This window comes from Cynocephalus volans, chromosome 7 (genome assembly GCF_027409185.1).
Source record: "Cynocephalus volans isolate mCynVol1 chromosome 7, mCynVol1.pri, whole genome shotgun sequence".
In the NCBI taxonomy this organism is placed as follows: Eukaryota; Metazoa; Chordata; class Mammalia; order Dermoptera; family Cynocephalidae; genus Cynocephalus; species Cynocephalus volans.
Genome location: NC_084466.1, coordinates 5,152,331 through 5,172,740, shown reverse-complemented (window position 1 = coordinate 5,172,740; position 20,410 = coordinate 5,152,331). Strand labels below are relative to the sequence as shown.

Sequence of the window (20,410 nt, the reverse complement as noted above, 5' to 3'; positions counted from 1 at the left end):
AATCGCATTATAGGTGTTTGGGATGGTGTTTTTAGAAAATAGCATCTTGAAAGAAAGTGAATATTTTTAAACTGCAAAACAGAAAATTTATTAATCATTATATTAATAAAACACAGAGAACAACAGCAGCAACGAGTTGCCAAGAGAAAAATTTCTGTGCCATCTCTCAGTCTTTATAGTTAATCATAGTTAGGTCTCTTAAAAATTAATGTTGCTGATCACAAGGAAAAGGGTTCAGCAATAAATTGATGGAAAATGACCACTGTATCATATAAATAATTGATAGCATGCATACATTCTATTACATTAAATTAGCAGAGTAATCATGATATGCAAAACCAATTTTATTAGCATGTGGTGAAAGACTTGGAGTGGCTTTCTGCCAAAATTTAACGTGTAAAGTTCACTGAGTGTCATTCAATTAGACCGAAGGAGTTTAACATAGTGGTAAAACATTTTCAGCCTTTGTATGGATTTAAAGAAATAGGAAAGGATGGATTGTTAGCAATTGTGCTGAGCAAAATTACATATCTATATCTATTTCTATTATTTGTTTTATTACCACGAAATCTCGGGTGGCACGTGAACTCTCTCTGTTTTTCTCGCCATCTGTAAAAAGGGCTTTGAACTTGTATCTCAAGAACAAAGAGAACTGAATGAGTTTATCAATTGTGCAATAGGTCATATGAAATCAAGCGTGCTTTGTAGATCTTTAATACTGGTTGGAACAATAAGCCTAGTGACGTTCCCATTGCGTTTCTTCCAGGTTGCTTCCAGTTATGTAACATTTTTCGATCCCATGAGATGGAAATTGACCAGTGCTTGCTGGAGTCCCTTCCCCTTGGCCAGAGACAGCGTCTGGTGAAACGGATGCGCTGTGAGCAGATCAAAGCCTACTACGAGCGTGAGAAAGCTTTGCAGAAGCAAGAAGGATTCCTGAAAAGGCTGAAGTATGGCAGGAGTCAGAAAGTTCATTTTAACCTCACTGACATGATTCAGGATGCAATTATCCACCACAATGACAAAGAAGGTACATGACCAAAAAAGCAAACATGTTTTCGGATGTGGTTTTCCTTGATTTATTTCTGTTTGTTGTTTTTTGGTGGGAAGATGGATAAAATTTCTTTTAAATATTAGAGACTGCTATCTTTTAACTGTCTGAAGTATTCAAGAACAGATGCTCTTTCAAAAGAACATCATGAAAAGTCCCATGTCTTCTAGTAAAGATTGAAAAAATGTAAAATTTTGGTGAGGTAGTTTGCATTTGCTTTTCAAAAGAATTATCTGAAAAGCAAGTGATTTCTTTCAAATTATTAATGAAACTCTGTTATCAGTGGTTTCTTTGATGAAGATACTGGGCTGCAAAATTCGTTAATTCTTAGCTCATAGATAGATAGATACAGAAGAAAAGTCAGTTTTTCCAAAACTCTCAGGACATTAGTCAATTTGTTTATTTTTTAACATTGGCTTGCCTGTGCTATCACACTTTTCTAAGAATACCAAATCCAAATCTCAGTATTCTTCATGAGACTAAGTTTATCACTTATCATGTATTCTCATGTGTGGATTTTTCTGGCTTTGTTTTTAGTATCTACTTTCCCAAGTTCTAATGTGAGAGAAGTATCCCTGCTCTGAGTATAAATATAGAAGGCTTAAAAAAGCAAATATAAATTAATTTACCTTGTTTGTCTTTAAAACCCATGGTTGAATTATTCTAAAATCGGCATTCTTCACAAGCCATTAACTACAATTTGAAATCCAAAAAAAATTCTGAAACCAACTTTTAAGTAGCTTGTTTAGTTCAAAGCTTTCCCTGACCTATATATATTTTTTAACCTGTTCGATCTGGAAGAAGAATAAATTTAGTAACATATGTGGTTTCAAGGCTGTCCCAGTAGGGGTTGTGGATCTGTATCTAATAAATCCGATAGCACATTATATGCGATAATAGCTATAATAAGAAGACAAGTGGTTTTCTTCATGGCTGTGCATGGGCTTGCTAGTTAGACTGGAATACTCTGAGAAGTTCTGTTTTTGGGTTTTTTTTAATGCAATGACAGCAGAAAATTGGAGCTGGAAAGTATTGTTGGGGTGCAAAAAACTTACCCCAGAAATATGGTACTTGGACAGGCTGAAGAAAGGAGCAGCTTCCAGGTCTCTCTGACCTTCCCGTCCCCCTCTCTCTCAATCCTCTGTTACTCTCCAAATCATGGGATGAAGCTGGTTCCCCATCTGCCTAAAGTACATCCACAAATGACAAAGAAGAAGACAATGACCTCTGGTCCTTTCCCTGAGTTTTCATTAACTTAACTCATCTCACAAGAAGGAAGACTGGAGTCTGTCAACACACCTGGACTAACTTTTGTCAGAGACTATTGTCTTATATTTCAGTCCCATTCAGTATTTTAAAGAAAATCATTTACCAGTCATCATCTGGTTTGCGGACCAAATAGACTTTTTCTCCAGCCATTGAATGTTCTCCAGGCAAATTACATCCCCCTGAGAGGCTTTTACTCCTACACCCCCATCTCGCCTTTCCCTATGGAGATGGGTACATAAGCTTCTTGTGAGGCTGTTGCACAGAAAAAGAACCAGAACACCCAATTGAGAATTTAAAAAGCGGGTCTTTATTAGCTGGCTGGTGACTGCTTCCCCAGGTATTCTGGCAAGAAAGCAGCCCCAAGTCTAAGTTTAAGGGGCCTTTTGAAGGTGAAAAGTCAGATAGTCACACAGGCAAAGTTATCATATAGTCACACACATTTCCTCCTGGTGTCAGGAGGGAGGGGGTTTGGCGAGGCCTAGCACAAGCTGGTTACAGAAGCCAAGATAAGTCATTTAATCACTCAGGGACAGCAAGAACTTCCCCAGAGCAGTTTCCTCCCTAGGTTGTCTGGTTAAATCTGGGTACAGCTCTTGGTTTTATCACCCAGGAACAGCATAGGAGGGAAACAGCAAAGGCAGGCAGAATTTAAATTTTTTCCAAGTACGGGATAATTTTTAACTTCTAACTTCTGCTGGGAGTGCTGAGGGGGTTTTAAACAAAAGCACTTTTCAAACAGTAGAAATGTCATAGGCTAAATCAATCTACTTTGTCAAAAGCTCTGCACCCGGATAGAAAATTCGGACATTACTCTCTTGTGATTCTCCCATGCTTTGCCTTCTCCCAACACATTAAATAATAAAATTTCTTATACCTTTTCTTCTTATTGATCTAAATTGGTCAGTGATTTTTATTAATGAATCTTTAGAGGTGAAGAAGTTTTCTTTTGGCCCCTATAGTGCCTAGGAGATCACCTAGTCCAATTCTCTTACTTTACACAGGAAGGAGCTGAGATCCAGCCACAGATTCACATTCTCCGAAAGGCTGCCCACAGCATCTTATTATTCTCTTCTCACTTGTAGCCATCCCTTTAAAGGCCATGTCCTCTGTGAATGTGTGAGCACCTTTAGGGCAGGGACAATGTCCATTAGGTTTGCTGTTCCATCCTGCCCATCTCATACCTTCCAGCAGGGAGCAAAACAATCTGCCTTAGTTCACCAGACAGTGGTTCTCCCAGCAGACCTAAATTAGAATGCAGGTCTTTTAATTCAAACCCTGTATTGATTAAAAGTGATGAAACACATTTTTTTAAAAAAATTATAGCTTCTTGTGCAAAATACCTACAGTACAAAAGAATGTCTAAGTTTAAGTTAAAAAGAAATTGAGTAGTAAAGTAATAAACCCAAAGACCACGAGGCAGCTGTTACATATATGTATATTGCAGTGCTTTCCAAAACATTCACGTCATACAGTTTGAATTAATCTTCTTTAAGCAGTTGCTACAGGCATGGAGCTATGCTGTTGGCTTAAAATGCTGTTAACTAAATTAGGGATGTCTCTAAGAGAGGGGGTGTCATGCTGGCTTGAGATATAAATTTGAAACTCATGAGTCTTTAGATGGAATTGAAAGCCCAAGGAGTGGATAGCATTACTGTGGTGATGAGTTTAGATAAAACTATGAGAAGTTCAAGGACTGAGTCCTAAGGAATTTCAATATTAGGAATTCAGTGAAATGAAGTAAAACCAGTGAGGGAAGAAGGGCGGAAAATGAAGGGGGGTACTTTCCTTGGAGACAAATGATAAATTTTCAAGGAGGAGAGATTGATTAACTCTTTCAAATACTGCTGCTCAGTCAAGCAGGATGAAGACTGAGAACGGACCATTGCATTTAGAAATACAGAGGTTAGTAGTTAAGTGACTTGTTGGGAGCAAAAATCGTAATGGATTGGGTTCCAAACAGAGTGGGAAAATAGAAATGGACACAGAAAAATTGAAGGATGTTTCTGCATAGAGGAGAGGAATGGTAAGTTAGCTGCAGAGGAGAGAGAAACCAGGAGGGTTTTTGTTTTGTTTTGTTTTCGCTTTTTGTTTTTTTAATGATGAGAGAACTAACAGTGAGTGTGTATGCTCACAAAGATAATTCATTTGAGAGGGCCAAAATGGTGACATTGGAGCAAGGGAGGAAACTTGATGGAGCAAGTCCTTGCACACACAGACCTCCACAAGGCCCAGTGCCGTGGGAAGGCTGGGCTTCAGCTGGGATGATCTAGAGCAGGGGTTCTGAGACCTAGTTCATGATAAGATCATCTGGGGATATTTTCTTTTTAATTTCAATATCTGATAGTTTCTCTATTAGTCTGTTTCTGCTCCTTATAACAGAATACCTGAAAGTGAGTAATTTATAAAGAAATAAAATTTATTTTTTTCACATTGGAGGCTGGGAAGTCCAAGGTGCAGGGAATACATCTGGTGAGGGCCTTCTGTATGGGAATCTCTACAGGGTCCTATGGCAACACAGTGCATCATGGTGAGAAGTGGCATGAGCAAGAGAAGCTAACCTTCCCATTAGCTCTCCTTATAAAGCCATTGGAAAACCATTCCCATGATTACTCAGTACTCCATGAATGGATTAATCCATTCATGAGGACACAATTCTCGTGATCTGATCACCTCTCAAAGGCCATACCTTTCAAATATCATAATTGGATTTCCCACCCTCTTAGCACTGTTACAGCGAGGATCATGTTTCCAATACATGAACTTTTGGGGGACACGTTTAAGCCATAGTGTTCTGCCCTTGGCCCCCAAAGTTCATGTCTCTCTCGCATGCAAAGTATTAACTTGTTTCAGCTCAAAAGTCCAAAGTCTCACCTGTGAAATCAATCAAGTTATCTACTGCCAAGATGCAATGGTGGGACAAGCATAGGGTACATATTCTCATTCAAAAAGGAAGAATTGGGCCTAAAGAAAGGGCTAACAGATCCTATGCATGTCCAAAACCCATCAGGGCAGGCACTAAATCTTAAAGCTGGAGAATATCCAATAAAGATACTGATCTAATCAGTCTGAAGTGGGGCCAGGGCAGATTTCGAAGATGCCAAGGAGATGGTGGTGCACCCAGAGGGTTGAGAACCTCGAATCTAGAGCAATGGTGTATGTTTTGGGAGCCTATGGGAGCTCTTCTACTGGTTCATATACTCCTGTGGAATGAGGCATAGCTGTCAGCTAAGAATGAGGTTGGGGAAGAGAACTATAAGTTAAGGAAAGGGGAATGTGTAAGAATGAGAGAATAAATTGACCAGAGAAATCCACTATGGGAAAATTAGACATAAAAATGAGAGCTAAAAGAAGGCTCAAATACGGCTCAAGAGTTTCAGAAATGGTTGGGCACAGATTTCCCACTCCTGTGTACTTATTCTTAGCTATTTGGTTCCCTATCCTAAAATTTTCCTATAGTTTTTAGAGTACAGTTTGTCTTCAGTTTCCTTTCACAGAAGTTATTGCACATGTATACATAAATACCACTTTTGTGGAGTATAATATAATCCTATCAATAGGTGCTCAATATTTCTAGCCTAATTGAAATCTTTTGGTAAACACAAATGCCTGGCAAGGACTCGTTAATGCATATTTTTAAAGTGTGGTTAGTGAATAAGTACATTATTTATAGTAAGTTGCTTATACACAAATGTTGGTATAAAGACACTAAAATCTAAGCAAGCAGTCAGATTTGGTTTCTCAATTCAAAAGAAGCAAAGAGTAATTTTTATCTGAGTAATCTGTGGTTAACGCTGAGTTGGGTTTTATTGAAGAAATTGCTTTTTGTGCGTTTGTGTTTCAAATGGCAGTGAAGGAAAAGAATTAGATGGCAAAGTCCTACATTTTGCTTGATGTCATGACCAGTTTAACATACTCAAAATGATAGGGACAACAGGAAGCAGAAAAAATAGTCATACACATGCACACACTCTTCTTGGCATTCTATGCACAGCAAACTGTAATAAACCCTTCTTATGCATTATCTTGTTTATTCTTCATGACAGAAATAACACAAAAGAAATTTCTGGAGACACTGTCTTCAGAAAGGCAACCTGTGTAACTTTATTACTCCCAGGAAGTAGCTTCCATTACTAGTGGAAGCAAAGCTGATGGACAATAGTGAAGGTCAGAGGTAGCATCAATAATAAGGACATATTTAAATGACTCTTAGAATTCAACAAAAAAGTTTGTGTTGTTAATTATTATAATTTAAAATACACTCTGGCACTCTGTTTGGCTATAGAGGATGTCTTAGCTCAGGCTGGTAAATCAAAATATCATAGACTGGGTAGCTTAAGCAACGGACTTTATTACTCACAGTTCTGCAGGCTGGAAAGTGCTTGGCTTGTAGAAGGCTGCTTCTTCAGTGTCCTCACTGCAAGAAGGAAACTCTGGTGCATCTTCGTCTTCTTATAAGGGCATTCATCCCATTGTGGGGAGTCTGCCTCAGGACTTCATTTAAATCCAGTCACCTCCCAAAGGCCCCAACCTCCTTATACCATCACATTGAAAATAGGACTTCTACCTATAAATCTGGGGGGACACAAACATTCAGTCCATAACAGAGTGTATATTTATTGATACTTGGAGCTACCCAAGTATGAAATAATAGTTATAGATGTGTGTGTGTGTGTGTGTGTGTGTGTGTGTGTGTGTGTGTGTGTGCGTGCATATACATATAACTACATTTGAGTCTCTTCTCTGCCTTGAAAATATCCTCATGTACCTTCCTGTATTAGAGGAAAAAATATGATATATTGCAATTTAAGGAATTAAATTGTGTTGAAAAGCAAGCAACCTCATTAGAGGCATTATAACATCTCTAGCATAGGTTTTACTTCTCCCAGAAATGTATCCAGGCAAAAGATTTTATTTAATCATGGTGGTGATATTTTCATTTATCTTTAAGCTACTAACATAGTCAAGTGTACATGTTTATGCAATTGGAAAGTGAAAAATATTGCCATAAAAATCCCTTTCTATTTAAATTATTGTTTAAACTTTGCATATTGTGTATTTATGTAAGTACTTTTATTTTACCTATTATTTCCAAACACTTTTATTGACTTACTGAGTATAAAGAATCAAATACTCTTTTTCAAAGGACAACATGTCTGTCGTGTTATTTAGGATAAGGTTTGCAGTGTGTCTTTTAAAAGTAATTCAGGATTTTATTTGATTTATAAATGCTGCATTTCTGTAAGTGTACATTAAGTGTCTTTGATGCTTTATTGGAGTTGATGATGTCTCAGTGTGATGTTTGTCATCTTAATATACTGCCCCAATCTAACATGGGCTCTATAGCTCCTTTCCCTCCGAAAGGAGAACTTCTTTTGAATTTTCTTTTAGGGCTGTTAGTTTAACTCTATTCAAGTTACATCACATGATAGAAAAAGAGAGGTGAGAGAGACAGAGTGAGTGGGAGAGTCGAAGAGAGAGGAAGCATTTAGAGAAAATTTAAGTGAGAATGTAAATTCCTCTATTAGAGCTGCTACTCCCAAATATCTGTTAGCTTTTACTAATTAGTCCACAATGTGTTTTTTACTCAAAGTATTAGCTCATGTGGTTATTACCTGGGACAATGCAGGCAGAGTCTACTCACTTAACCCTCCCAATAGCCGTATGTCAGCAAGTTCTATGGGTGAGGAACTGAGCCTTAGAAGAAATTGCTGTCTCAGGGCTACCTGAGTTTAGAGACTGTTTTTGTCCACAACATCATACTGTCTCTCCAGTATGATTTCTGGTGGTAAAATTAACTAAACCATTAACCCCAGAAGTGGATTTGCCTCCATTGCCATTTGGATTTCTTTCTTCCTGTTTTCGGTTGAGCGCTTGCCCACTGTCACGGGACAGCAAAGGCTGGTGCAAGTGTATTTTATGCTCTGAGGTTTTCCCTCATCTTTCCCTGATTAGCCCCTCTGTCTTCTGTCTTCCTCCTCTTTTTTTTTTCTTCCTTTTAGCAATGTAAGACTTTTTATTTATTTATTTATATTTATAAACTTATGTATAAAAACCCATTGGAAACCAGCATTGGATACAAGTTTCAGAAACATCAGTATAAAGCCTGTGTAAAAGACATTCATATATTGTTGCCAATTCAGAATATAGTTCAATTTACTGTCATGAAGATGCTCAGACTTGAACTTTAACACTCCCATCGTGAAAATCTGCTTTAAATCATGTATATGAAAATCCACTGGAAACCAGTATTGGATATAAATATAAATTTATATTTACTGGAGACCTGTTTTATTCCTTTCTTACACAAATAACTTGTAAGTGTAGTTACAGATGTGGAATGTCATGTTTCAATATCCCTTCATTTTAACACAAAATTCTTAGTCTCTTAGGAAAAAAGGAAAGTATCAAATTATAACAACACAACAGCTCTGTTTTCTTCTCCTAGTTCTCAGACCCCTTCTACCAGTTTCCTTGGCGGGTTTCCCTTCCTCTTGACCATGAACTAAGGCTCTGACCCTAATCCTCTTCTCTTTCAACCCATCCTCCCTGGAGGACCTTATTCCCCCCACTGCATCCATGTCACCCCCTCTAATGATCCCAAATCTGTATCTAGACTTTTCTCCTGAGCCCCAGTCCCCACCTTTCTGACTTCCTTACCTTTCTAACTTATATTCAAAGTTGAATATTTATCCACAACTCCTTTCTAAGCCAAAATTTCTCTTCAATTTTCAATTTTATTTTTTTTTTCATGTTTCATTATTTATTTATTTATTTTAAAATATTCACGAGATACAAAGCTAATTGTCACCCCTTGTGCCCATGATGGGAGGGCCATATTCCTACTGGGGGCGTACCCACTACCAGAAATTACTTTTGTTAGTGTTGCCATGACCCCTCTGCTCTTCTAGGACAGAAATCTTGAAGTCACTTTGATTTAGGTGCATATTTGTAAAGTATTGATGGTAGTAGCTCCTCTGCATATTCTGCAGGAACATCAGTTATTTGCACGTCATTCAGAGCCCCCTAAAATATGCCTAAGATATGTATTTGATCAGTGTATATTGGTTGATCTATTCATTGATATCTCCTCATTTAGAATTTTTAAAATAAATTTTGAATATTCAGGACCAAGTTTTCTGTCCCCTATCCACTCCATCCCTAAAAGTGTAGCACTGAGTCAAAGAATAAATTTTATTTATGCCTTAACTAATTAAATGAATTGTGTTTTGTATATAAAAATGAAATGATACTGCATCTTAACTTAGAGTTTGTGATTACTTGATCCAGCCTTTTCCTTGTATTTACTATATTGTCACAGAAATTAAAATTCTGAAGTAATTGGCTGCCAAATAAACTTATTTATTTTTAATTTATTTTTAATTTATTTTTTAGTATCTAGGTATAAATGAAGAAGGAGCCCATTATAATTTTCACCAGTGGCATTTAGTGAGTGCCGTCTTGATGAAGGTGACCTGTCTGGGCTGTCACTACTTCCATCGTGGCAGTGATGGATTCATACCAAACGCACCTTCATTCTCTCCCCCTAACCTCCCTATGACCAGCTACTCGAATTGGTAGATAGAAAATGTAACAGTCAATAAGTGGATTTAGCTAACCCTTCAGAAAGTAAAACCAAGCTCTGCCACCTGTAGAATGGTGGTCAAGTCAACAGAGAAGGTAACCAGCCTTGTATCCATATATGCATTTTTCATGAACATAATGGATGCAATGTATGTTAAGTACTCTACAAGGATAAATATTTCTAGAACTCAAAATAAGGAGTATAAATTTGACATGGAATGTATGCAGGTCCTCCCCCAAAATGCTAGATTCAGCCAGTATGAGTGTGTCATATACTTAACACTTTGGGTTGTAATGCAATCATAAAGCATTGTCTTTAAGAAAGAAACAGAAAAGAACATTCCCAGGGAAAAGACTGAACACTGTCAGCATCTCCCATAATCCAGGGTGGGCAGCGAGCCTGGGCAGAGTGAGGGAAATGACAGTTTTGTCAGCACCACCCCCAGCTTAGTAACTGCTCAGTAGGATGGAAACAGACCACCCTTAGGAATCCAGGCTGGGAATCCAACCTTTTCTCTAACTTAGCCCAGGATGGAGAGGATGCAGGAAGACATGGCTCAGGTGAGATATTTGCTGGAGCATCCATAAGGAACAACAGGATGACTTCTACATTTTAGAGAAAGGGGTGAGTTTTACAGCACCATGTGTTATCTATGTCATTGATCTGTACACCTAAATATGTATAGCTAATGAACATCCTAAACCTCGCAATCCTGGGCAGGTTAGAATTTCACATACCTGTGTTCACTGGACTATGATGATTTCAATTAACAGGTAACAGCCGCTAGGCTATTAAAGGTGCCCATTTTGAAACCAGATATAAAATCATAAAAAGTTGGAAATTAAGTGCATTTAAATTCTGAAGGATTATGTATGAAGTTAATGCATGGCTTAATATTCCACCAATACCACATTCTTATTCCTGAGAAGTATTAATTATTTTAACTGCCTGATATGCAGTAATAACTTTACTAAGTACTCTGAGAATAATTGAAAAAAGAGAGGAAGATGAGCTTTATAAGGATTTATAACGTAGAGGGAGAGGTACACTGTCCATTTAAGAAATCATTCCATTTCAAAAGAATGGCTGTGGACATTTCATGAGATGAATCTGAAACTGTGCTCCCTTGGAAATTTTTAGAGTTTGGTAGGAGAATAGAAAGGGACTTTTGGTTGTAAGAAACAGCTTAAGTGCAGCAATCAAGCCAGAGAAAAGCAGGTTTCTGATAGGAGAGCATTGCAACAGAAGCGTTACTAGGGTTCTGACCCTGGAGTTGGGTTGAGGGGATTGATCTTATGCTAATGCTTTACAGCTGTGTGTCCCTAGCCCAGGCATTTCCTGTGCCTCATCTTCCCACCTGCAAATAACCTTTCTCATAGTGTCTGTGAGGACTAGCTAGATAATACATGCAAAGACCCTCAAATGACATCTGTCACGTATCACTGCATGCACAATACATGTTGGCCACTATGATGACTTGAAAGGAAATTACAAGATAGCATTAGATCAGTAAAAATTGGCTAGCTAATTATCTTAACTGGCATATGATTTAGCAGTCGTCACTGGGGGTGTAAATACATAGGAATGAATGCGTAGCTTTAGGAATATTTTGGGAAATCACATTATAAATTATAATGCTATAAAGGGAAAAAGGCTGAAGAAAGACATATAAGCCAGGGGAGTAAAATAACCATGATGGACAAAAATTGGATAGCACCTTTGGAAATGGACTGAAAGGGGAAAATTCACATTAGGTAGCACTGAGCAGTTTTTTCATTCATTCATTTTCTGCCAGGACATTGCATGTGTGTGTGTGTGTGTGTGTGTGTGTGTGTGTGTGTGTGTGTGTGTGTGTGTGTGTGTGTGTGTGTCTCATAATATGTGCCAGTCATCTCCTCAAACACTCTGGATGTATTGTCTTGTTTAATCCCACAAATAATCCTATGAGTTACTGTACTGGGTTAAATAGCACCCTCCCCCAAATTCATATCCACCCAGAACCTGGGAATATAACCTTATTAGGAAATAGAGTACTTGCAGATGTGATCAAGTTGAGATGAAGTCATACTAGGATTAGGGTGTCCTAATGACCAGCATCCTCAGAAGAAGAGGAAGATTTGGATAGACAACACACAGAGAGAAGACATCTATGTAAATATGGAGACATAAATTGGATCAGTGCTGCTGTAGGACAAGGAGCACCACCGATGCCTGCAGCCCCAGAAACTGGGAGAGAGGCCTGGTACACTTCCTTTCTCAGAACCTCCAGGGACTGTGACCCTGTCTGCACCTTGATTTCAGACTTCTGATTTCCAGAACTGTGAGAACATAAATTTATGTTGTTTTCAGCAAACTATTTTATGGTAATTTGTTACAGCACCCTTAGGAAACTAATACAGGCACATACAAATACTGCCCCAGTTTTATAGATGAGGATACCAGGGTTTGAGGAAGTTAAGCAAATTTCTTAACATCGGCGTGGTTCATAAGGGACAGAGCTGGGATTCAGACCCATATGTGTTGAATTCTGTTGCCTCAGTTTTCATGGCGTCCTCTTAGGATGAACCAGAGCCACTGAAGTTCCTTGTGTGTAAATGAGAAGGTGTTTATTCGTCTTCCACCCTAATGTCTTGTGCCTCTAAAATGTTAGAGCCGGTTGCTACAGCTCTACCATAATTGTCGTAGAAATGAGGCCACTCAGAACACGTGCGGTGAAGCTAGCAGCAAGCAGTCTATGAGCAATGGAAAGGCTCGCAAATACCAAATGCCCTCTCCCTCTGTCCAATTCCTCCACTCTTGTGGGTGGGACTTTTGATGCTGATTCCATCTGGTGAATATGTTGCCATGAGGCAGATGTTTCTGAGGATGTCTGCATGTCTGCTCTCTCCATCACCACATTGCAGGATGCACACGATGCTAGACATGTGCACCAGCGCGGGCTTTGTGCTGGGCTGGGCCTCCATGTCCCCAGAGTGAAATCTTGCTGCCTCTGGCATTCCGCACATCTACTAAGTGAGCCACACACAAAGTCCTGCTTCCTTCTCTGCTCTTAATTTGCCCTTCACCTCTCGTCCCCTCCAGGGTCCCCCCGGCCACATTCTTTCCCACCACCCCTCCTGTACTTCCCTCCTTAGACTTCTTCAACAGCCTTGAGACAGGACTGTGCTGGCCTCCTGAGAAAATAAACACATACATTCTTTGAACAGTAGTTTTGATGAATCCAGAGCATTGAATCTTGGAGTTAGAAGACACTGTGAAAGCATCTAGTCCAAAATCCTAAGTTTGGATCCTCTCACTTTTTTTGTGAGCTTTGAAGGAGAATCAATTTCTCTTTTGCAAGTGCTGAAGCCACTTTCCTGTGTGGGAACTGGGGCAATGTGTCATTTTTCTCTTTAATTCTGTGGGTGCAGCTCACTCCCTGACTCAGGCCAGCTGCTTTCTATTGATTCCAGGCATAACATGGAGTGGGGGTGGGGCATGGATAGAAATCCTCACGACACTGGCTGGCCCTGCGGTCCTCCGTTCTAAGGACAGGGAACCTCCTGTGGGTCTGCTGCGTCCTTTGTCCGGCGTTTCTCTGCCAAGAGTAGCCTTCCTCTGTTCCCCTCTGAAGAGCCTCTCCTCTGCCAGGGGAACACTCCCTGACATCCGCAGGCAACACCAAGCCTCCTCCACCGTGGTGCAGGTGCTAACTCCCTGACCTTGTAATCACTTGTTCCCATGTCCATATCTTTCACTAGGATGAAAGAAAAGCATCGTAACTTGTTCATCACTCATTAATTCATTTAGCAAATGATTGTATCCCTGCATCTTTCATGTAGTATTCTAGGTTCCGGGGATGTACAGAAAGGACAGGGCATTCAGGGCAAAAAGAAAAGCCTGAGCAAAGAAACAATAAGAAAGGATTTTTTCCTGCCCTAATGAACTTCATAATATTTCTATCTCTATTCCTAGCACAGAGACTGTGTATTATGAGGGTTCTCCAGAGAAACAGAAGCGAAAGGACACAAATGCACACGCCCGCACACACGCATACCCGCCCACACATGCATAAGTGGGTGTGTACTTGTACATGTTAACTTTTTGCTCAATATGGTGCTGTTTTTTAGAGCTGCTCTCTTCTAATAAGGTGAATGTCTAATAAGAATTAATAGCAGAACATGAAGACTATGACTTCTGATTCTTCACACTCTTAAATTTTGATTAAATTGAACTTGAAAAAGCAAACCCATTTTAGTTCCTGAATTATTGCTGCAGCTAAGGTCTCTGATCCATCAGATTTTAGACAGTGTTGCCATCGCTGGTACAAACCTAGAGTTTTCTGATCCATTGTGCTCAAAACAGTCTATGAAAAAAGAAAAAAAAATATGACTCATAATTTTCATAGGAAAAGGCACAATCTGTCAGAGCCCCAGGCTGCTGCTTAGTGCACAAATACAGCAGAAAAACAGTCTGTAGATCATATTTGCCTTTGACAGTGCCAATGTCGTGCATGCTAAAGGAAAGTGTTTCACAGGGAAAATGTAGATTTGCCATTTATAAGTTCAAAGAAGTTGTTTAGTGTGCAAGTATGGACAGAATATATGATCAGAGTTTTTTCTGATCTGTTTTGATACACGGAGAATTTCTAGAAGTGGAGAAAAGCAGCATTTGCTGGCAATGTTAAAACACACCCACTGGACCCAATGCCTCTGGCCTCGTCGAGATCATTGTCCTTCCAGCCACTCACCATCAGCAGGGGATCATTGCTACTGGGGAAACAAACCAAAAGACAAAACAAAGGGCTGTATGTTTTCCAAAGAAAAAAGAAAACCAAACCAAACCAAACCTCCTCCTCTTCACTTCATTGATCCGCTCACAACCAAAACTGCTCAGAAATGACCACCCGTGACCGCCCTCCCCGAGGGCTCCTCTGCTCCTCTGCCGTGTCTTGAAAACCCTCCTACCAGGCTTTTCCCCAGTGATTCCACGAACCCTGCTCTTAACAGTGATCTTGTCGCCGTGTTCAGGAGGTGCTGTTTTATTTTTCATCATATCCACGTATAAGTACCATTGACACCGTTGATCCACTGCCTTTTTTCTCTCGGTTTTCTTCACTCGACTTTCTCTTCTTGGAGCTTCATCTACCTCGCTGGTCCTTCCTTCTCAGTCTTCTTTGCAGGTTACTTCCCACCTTTTCAAATTCTAAACAACGTAGAGCCTGTATTCGTTTGCTAAGGCTGACATAACACAATGCCACAGACTGGGTGGCTTCCACAATGTGTGTTCTCACAGTTCTGGAGGCTGGAAAGTCCATGGTCAAGGCTCTGGCACATTTGCTAACTGGCGAGGGCCATTTTCTGGTTCATAGACAGCAGGCATCTTATCACTGTGTCCTCAGGTGGGGGAAGAGGTGAGGGAGCTCTCTGGAGTCTCTTTTAAGGGCACTAATCCCATGTATGAGGACTCGACCCTCATGACCTAATCACCTCCCAAGGGCTCCACCTCCTAATACCATCACCTTGAGTGGTGATGGAGTTTCTACATAGAAATTTTGGGAGGACTCAAACATTTAAATCATAGAATTACCTTTCCACAAAAAATCCCAGCCCATTCCTGCTCAGGGCCTTTGCACTTTTTGATCTGAATTCCGCATGTATCATTCACTCACCTCCCTCAGCTCTCTCCTCAAATGTCACCCGATCAGCGAGCCTTGCTCTGACTCTTCATCGTGACCCTAGCCTTCTCAGTCTCTCCACTCCCTGCTTCCTTCTTTATCATTGCACTTAGCACCTTTCAGCAAATGCCTTGATTCCTTGTTTGCTTCTTATCTCTTTCCTCCCTGTAGAATGTAGGTCCACATGAGCAAAAGCTTTCTTTGTTTAGTTCACTGCTGCTCCCCCAGTTTCTAGAATAATAACTTGCACAAAATAGGTGATCAATAATATTTGTTCAATGAATAAATAAGTAAATAGATTCTCATCTTAAAAATATTTTATCAACATCACTATGCTCAGTTCCACTGCCTTTACCTAGCAATGGCCTCTATTATATCTATTCTGGATACTTGCAACTGTCCCTAAACAGATCACTTTACCTTCAGTTTTGTCCTCCTGCCAGTCCATTCCTCTCACTCTAACAAAGGTAAGCTTTCTAAAATGCAAATATGTTTTCTCCCCTCTGCTCAAAAATCTTATAATAATGCCGTTTATCTGTTCTAGTCTGTGTATTACTCTATTTCTGCTTCTTATAACAGAATATCTGAAACTGAGTAATTTGTAAAGGAATGAAATTTATTTCTTGCAGTTTCAGAGGCTGGGAAGGGCCTGGTGAGGACCTCTTCTACAGCAGTGCAGGGCGTCACATGGCAAGAATGGGCTGAGCAAGAGTGACCTACGCTGCTCACTTGCTGTCCTTACAAAGCCGTCAGAACCACGCACTTGACCACCCATTGCTCCATGCATGGATCCGTCCATTTACAAGGGCACAGTACCCATAATCTAATCTCCTCTTAAAGGCCCCACCTTTCAAATACCAAAATTGGGTTTCCCATCCTCTTAATACTCTCTTATAATGGGGGTCAAGTTTCCAATACATGAACTTTTGGGGGACACATTAAACCCACAGCAGCTCCCAAACTCCTTTTCAAGTGAGTAGCCCTTGTTCATCTTCCCAGAGACATACGTTAACGTCACCAACCTCTGCCATCCCATCCCACAGCCAGGTTGCCTCCCACACCAGCACCTCCCATGCTACCTAGGCTCCTCCAGTTCCTCGGGCATCTCAATTGTCTAATCTCTAGAGCTTTGTATGTCCCAATCCCAACACTTCCAGCTCTTTCTTGGTGGATTATGCCCATTTGTCCAGAGTTCCTGGAGTTGCTCCTGTCCCAACAGGTGTGACCGAATGTATTATGACTCTGCACACTTGCTTCTCTGGATCCAGAACTCACAGTGGGTTCCCAGAAGACAGGGCCCGCTCTCATTCTGAGTAGCTGGATACCAGTGTCTGACAGAGCGTAGTTGCTCAGATATTACGGATGATTGAATTACATGCCTATGCCATTTTTTTCATATTTCTTTTGCAAATTAACGTAAAATGCCTATCTTCAGACAGCTATGAACTGTTTCCACAATGCAAAGAAATCAACGTGCCTTTTCTACTTGCCTTGTTGCATGTTAGGTTGTCAGCTGTGTAGCCTAGTATTTGCCCACATATTCAAGGTCAGCATATGGTGTCTGGATTAACCTCCCCAAAATTATGGAATGCAGGCTTTGCATAGAGTTCAGCACTTTTTTGTTTTATCATCCATGTAGAGAGAAAGCAAAATTAGTTTCTATGATCACGATCAAAAATACCACTTTTTTTAAACACCTTGAAGCACTTTTTAATCCAACTCCTATGTTTCCAGTTATTATACACATAAGGGAAAATTGGTTTTATGGTGATGCTATAGGCAGAGAAGGCATAATGTTAGGAAAATCCTAAATTTCTCTGTTACATTTCTCCTCCCACCATTGTGGACTCCTCCAGTGGATTCAGCCTGCAGATGGTAACTTAAATGATGGCATGAGGTTCAGGGATGCATTAGGCTTCCAGATTTTATGTGTGAATAATGGTGTTATAGCTTATATATGTATTTCTACAGTAACTTCTTATAACATGATATAATAGTTATTTTATTAAAATCTCAATGGTCATTGACAAATTCTTATGTGAAGAGTATTTGTCAATATGATCTTTGAGTCAAACATGTCAAATGTCTTTCTAATGTCCTTTGATCTGTCTTGGGATAATTTTCAAGTTTTATTTTCTAAAGTCTGGTCACTACTCTAATTTTTCTTTTACATTTTTAACCAAAAACCACAGAAGCATCTAGAATGACTTACATCTAAAGCTCACCTGTTTTTCTATATCCTCACTCATCTTTCTTCACAAAAATGTACTTCTTTACCCCCCACACACCTTTGTCCATAATATGGACATTTTTTTAAGAAACTCCAGCTAGAAACACAGTAGCTATGTTTGCTACTTTCAGTGTAAACTGGCCACGGGCCTTACAGGCTCCACCAGTGAGTTTCAGTCAAAGGTGCTGCCCCGCACAGTCAGGGATGTTTGCAATGTCCACATTGCTTGCCCATCTCTGCTGCCCACTCTTCACTTCTGATGTCGTGTCAGCTCTCATTCATTCATTCATTCATTCATTCATTCATTCATTCATTCTCCAAATATATTTTTTCAGTGCATATACATACCCTGGCTTATATGTTTGCGAGGTAAAAGTGTGGAAAAGCCAGCAAGGTCCTTGATTTGTGGAACTTATGGTCCAGGGTAAGAATCCACTCCATGGTCATGTTTTCCTCACCTTCCTCAGTTTTCTACTTCTCTTTCATCAAAAGTGTGGACATGAGCTCTCCATTATTACTCTGCTGGCACAAGTGATGCTGTTCCACGGTGATAGCATTTATAGTACACTTATTATCTATTATTTCAATTTATATATCTGTATCTATCTATCTATCTATCTATCTATCTATCTATCTATCTATCATCTATCTATCTATCTATCTATAAATTTTTTCTCATAAGAGATCCCTGAGGCAATCCAGCTCTTTAATGTTCCTCTCTTTAAGTTCTGAATGGAATAGCAGAAACGTCACTAGGCACTTGATTTCAGATGCTCTTTATCCCTGTAACTGTGTAGCTATTCATGGGCCTCCACAATTGTATTATTCCAATATGACTTTCCAGTTCTCTATTTTGTGCTCCATAGCCAGTGTTTCCAGGAAGGCAGCATCTCCCTCATCTGGGAACTTTTCAAAATACAAATAATAGGGTCCCACCCCAGACCTGCTGAATGAGAAATTCTGGGGGCTGGGGCCGGGAATCTGTTTTTCAACAAACTCTCCAGGTGATTGTGATACACGCTCAAGTTTGAGGTAGACTCCTGTGGTTCTCAAGGTGGCATGTTTGTCAAATTACACTCGGGCTCCTCTGGAATTACCTTTTCAGGGAAAAGACGTGCTAAACATCATGCAATCTATGGGACAGTGATAAACAAAAATAATTATCCCGATCCAAATGCCCCAGTCATCTCTCTTGAGAAACATGATAAATCTAGTCTAATAGAGACATTGCCATTCCTTGAATATAATGGTTGGTTTCCTACCTCTGTCTGTTTTTCACTCTTTTTTTTACCTTTATCTACATCTCAAAATACCTAAATTCTGTTCATTTCTCAAGGCCTGAATTAAATAGGACCTCCTTCAGGAATTTTTTCTGATTTCTTCAGCTGAAAGAGTTAATGTTTCTCCTCTGTGCTTCCACAGACATTTATCCACGGATCTAGAATGCACCTATTTATATCTGCCCTATAGCGCAATTCTTAATATAAGTGCCTTATCTTTCCTACTCCAAGCAACTCAGATTCAGGATTTCTCAGTCATTTTCTGTCCCAAGCAGAGTTGTTGGCTTCTGACAGGCTCTTGGTTGGAGCGTCCTCTTCCTTTCTTCCTTTTGCATTACAGTAGCCCTTGAACACAAGAAACATGGGAATTGCTGATTGAGTTAGCAATTTGTCGAAATAAAAAAAAAAAAATTTTTAAAAGGAAATACCCACACATTATAGTCCATAACCAGGCTCTCACGGGAAGCATTTGCAGGCAAGAAATCTGTGTCTGATAAATGAGCCACTTCATGCAGAATTGGTGCATGATATAAGAAGCTGTAATTCCTGCTGACCACAGCTATGTGATTCTAGACACTTGAATAGCCTGGAGCCATTCAGATTTGACAATTCCTTCTGTTTTCTTTTCAATTGAAAATGATTCTGTAAAAGAAGAGGATTACCTTCTTTTTCTAACAAAAGGAAGATCAAAAACACAATTTTATGTTCAGTTTGAATTTTAGAAATAAATGGCTTTAAGTTAAACCTGAGAATCCAGGGCCTTACTGTACATCCTTTGGATTTCTTTTTTAACTGGACAAGTGAAAGGAAGAAACATGCTTTATGCCTCTGGAAATTCTGGGGAAGTTAAGATAGACTGCCCTCTTCAAGAACATAGGAGGGGTGTATAAGCTGGGTATCAAGTAGGTGCAACCTGTAGAGCATTTTTTTCTCTTTTCACCTTATGGGACTGTTTTATGTATAAAAGGTGTGTTTTAGTTTGTTTCTTTGTTCAGGAAGCCCGTGTTAGTTTAAATTCACTGAAAAGCAGACACTATGAGATTAGATATGCAAGAGATTTGTAAGGGGGACCATGAGCAAGTGGAAAAGAGGAATGTGATATTGTGATATAATAACAAATATATATTTGGTCTTTGTGCCCAGTTCCGGGCATAGAACTCCTAATATCTTGGAATTTCCTGCATAATAGGAACATCTTTTGTTCTAATGAGGCAACTCTTGGTGGCTCCTGGATGGTGACTGCTCACCAGAAAGACCAAGCCATGAATAGGAGCTTGGAACTTTCAGTTCTACTCACAGCCTCCAGGAAGGGGAGCAGGGCTAGAGATGATTTAATATGATC

The 20,410-nt window shown here is 39.7% G+C and overlaps 1 protein-coding gene across 1 annotated transcript in view; it reads left to right on the top strand.

The window, feature by feature from the left end:
- Positions 1-774: 774 nt before the first annotated feature.
- The window catches only part of MYO16 (myosin XVI), a 491,528-nt gene continuing 471,892 nt past the window's right edge, over positions 775-20,410 (top strand). Inside the window, exon 1 of the mRNA XM_063102217.1 lies at positions 775-1,030. Coding sequence (XP_062958287.1) covers positions 805-1,030 — 226 coding nt within the window. The 5' untranslated portion in view covers positions 775-804. The remainder of the gene's footprint in view (positions 1,031-20,410) is intronic.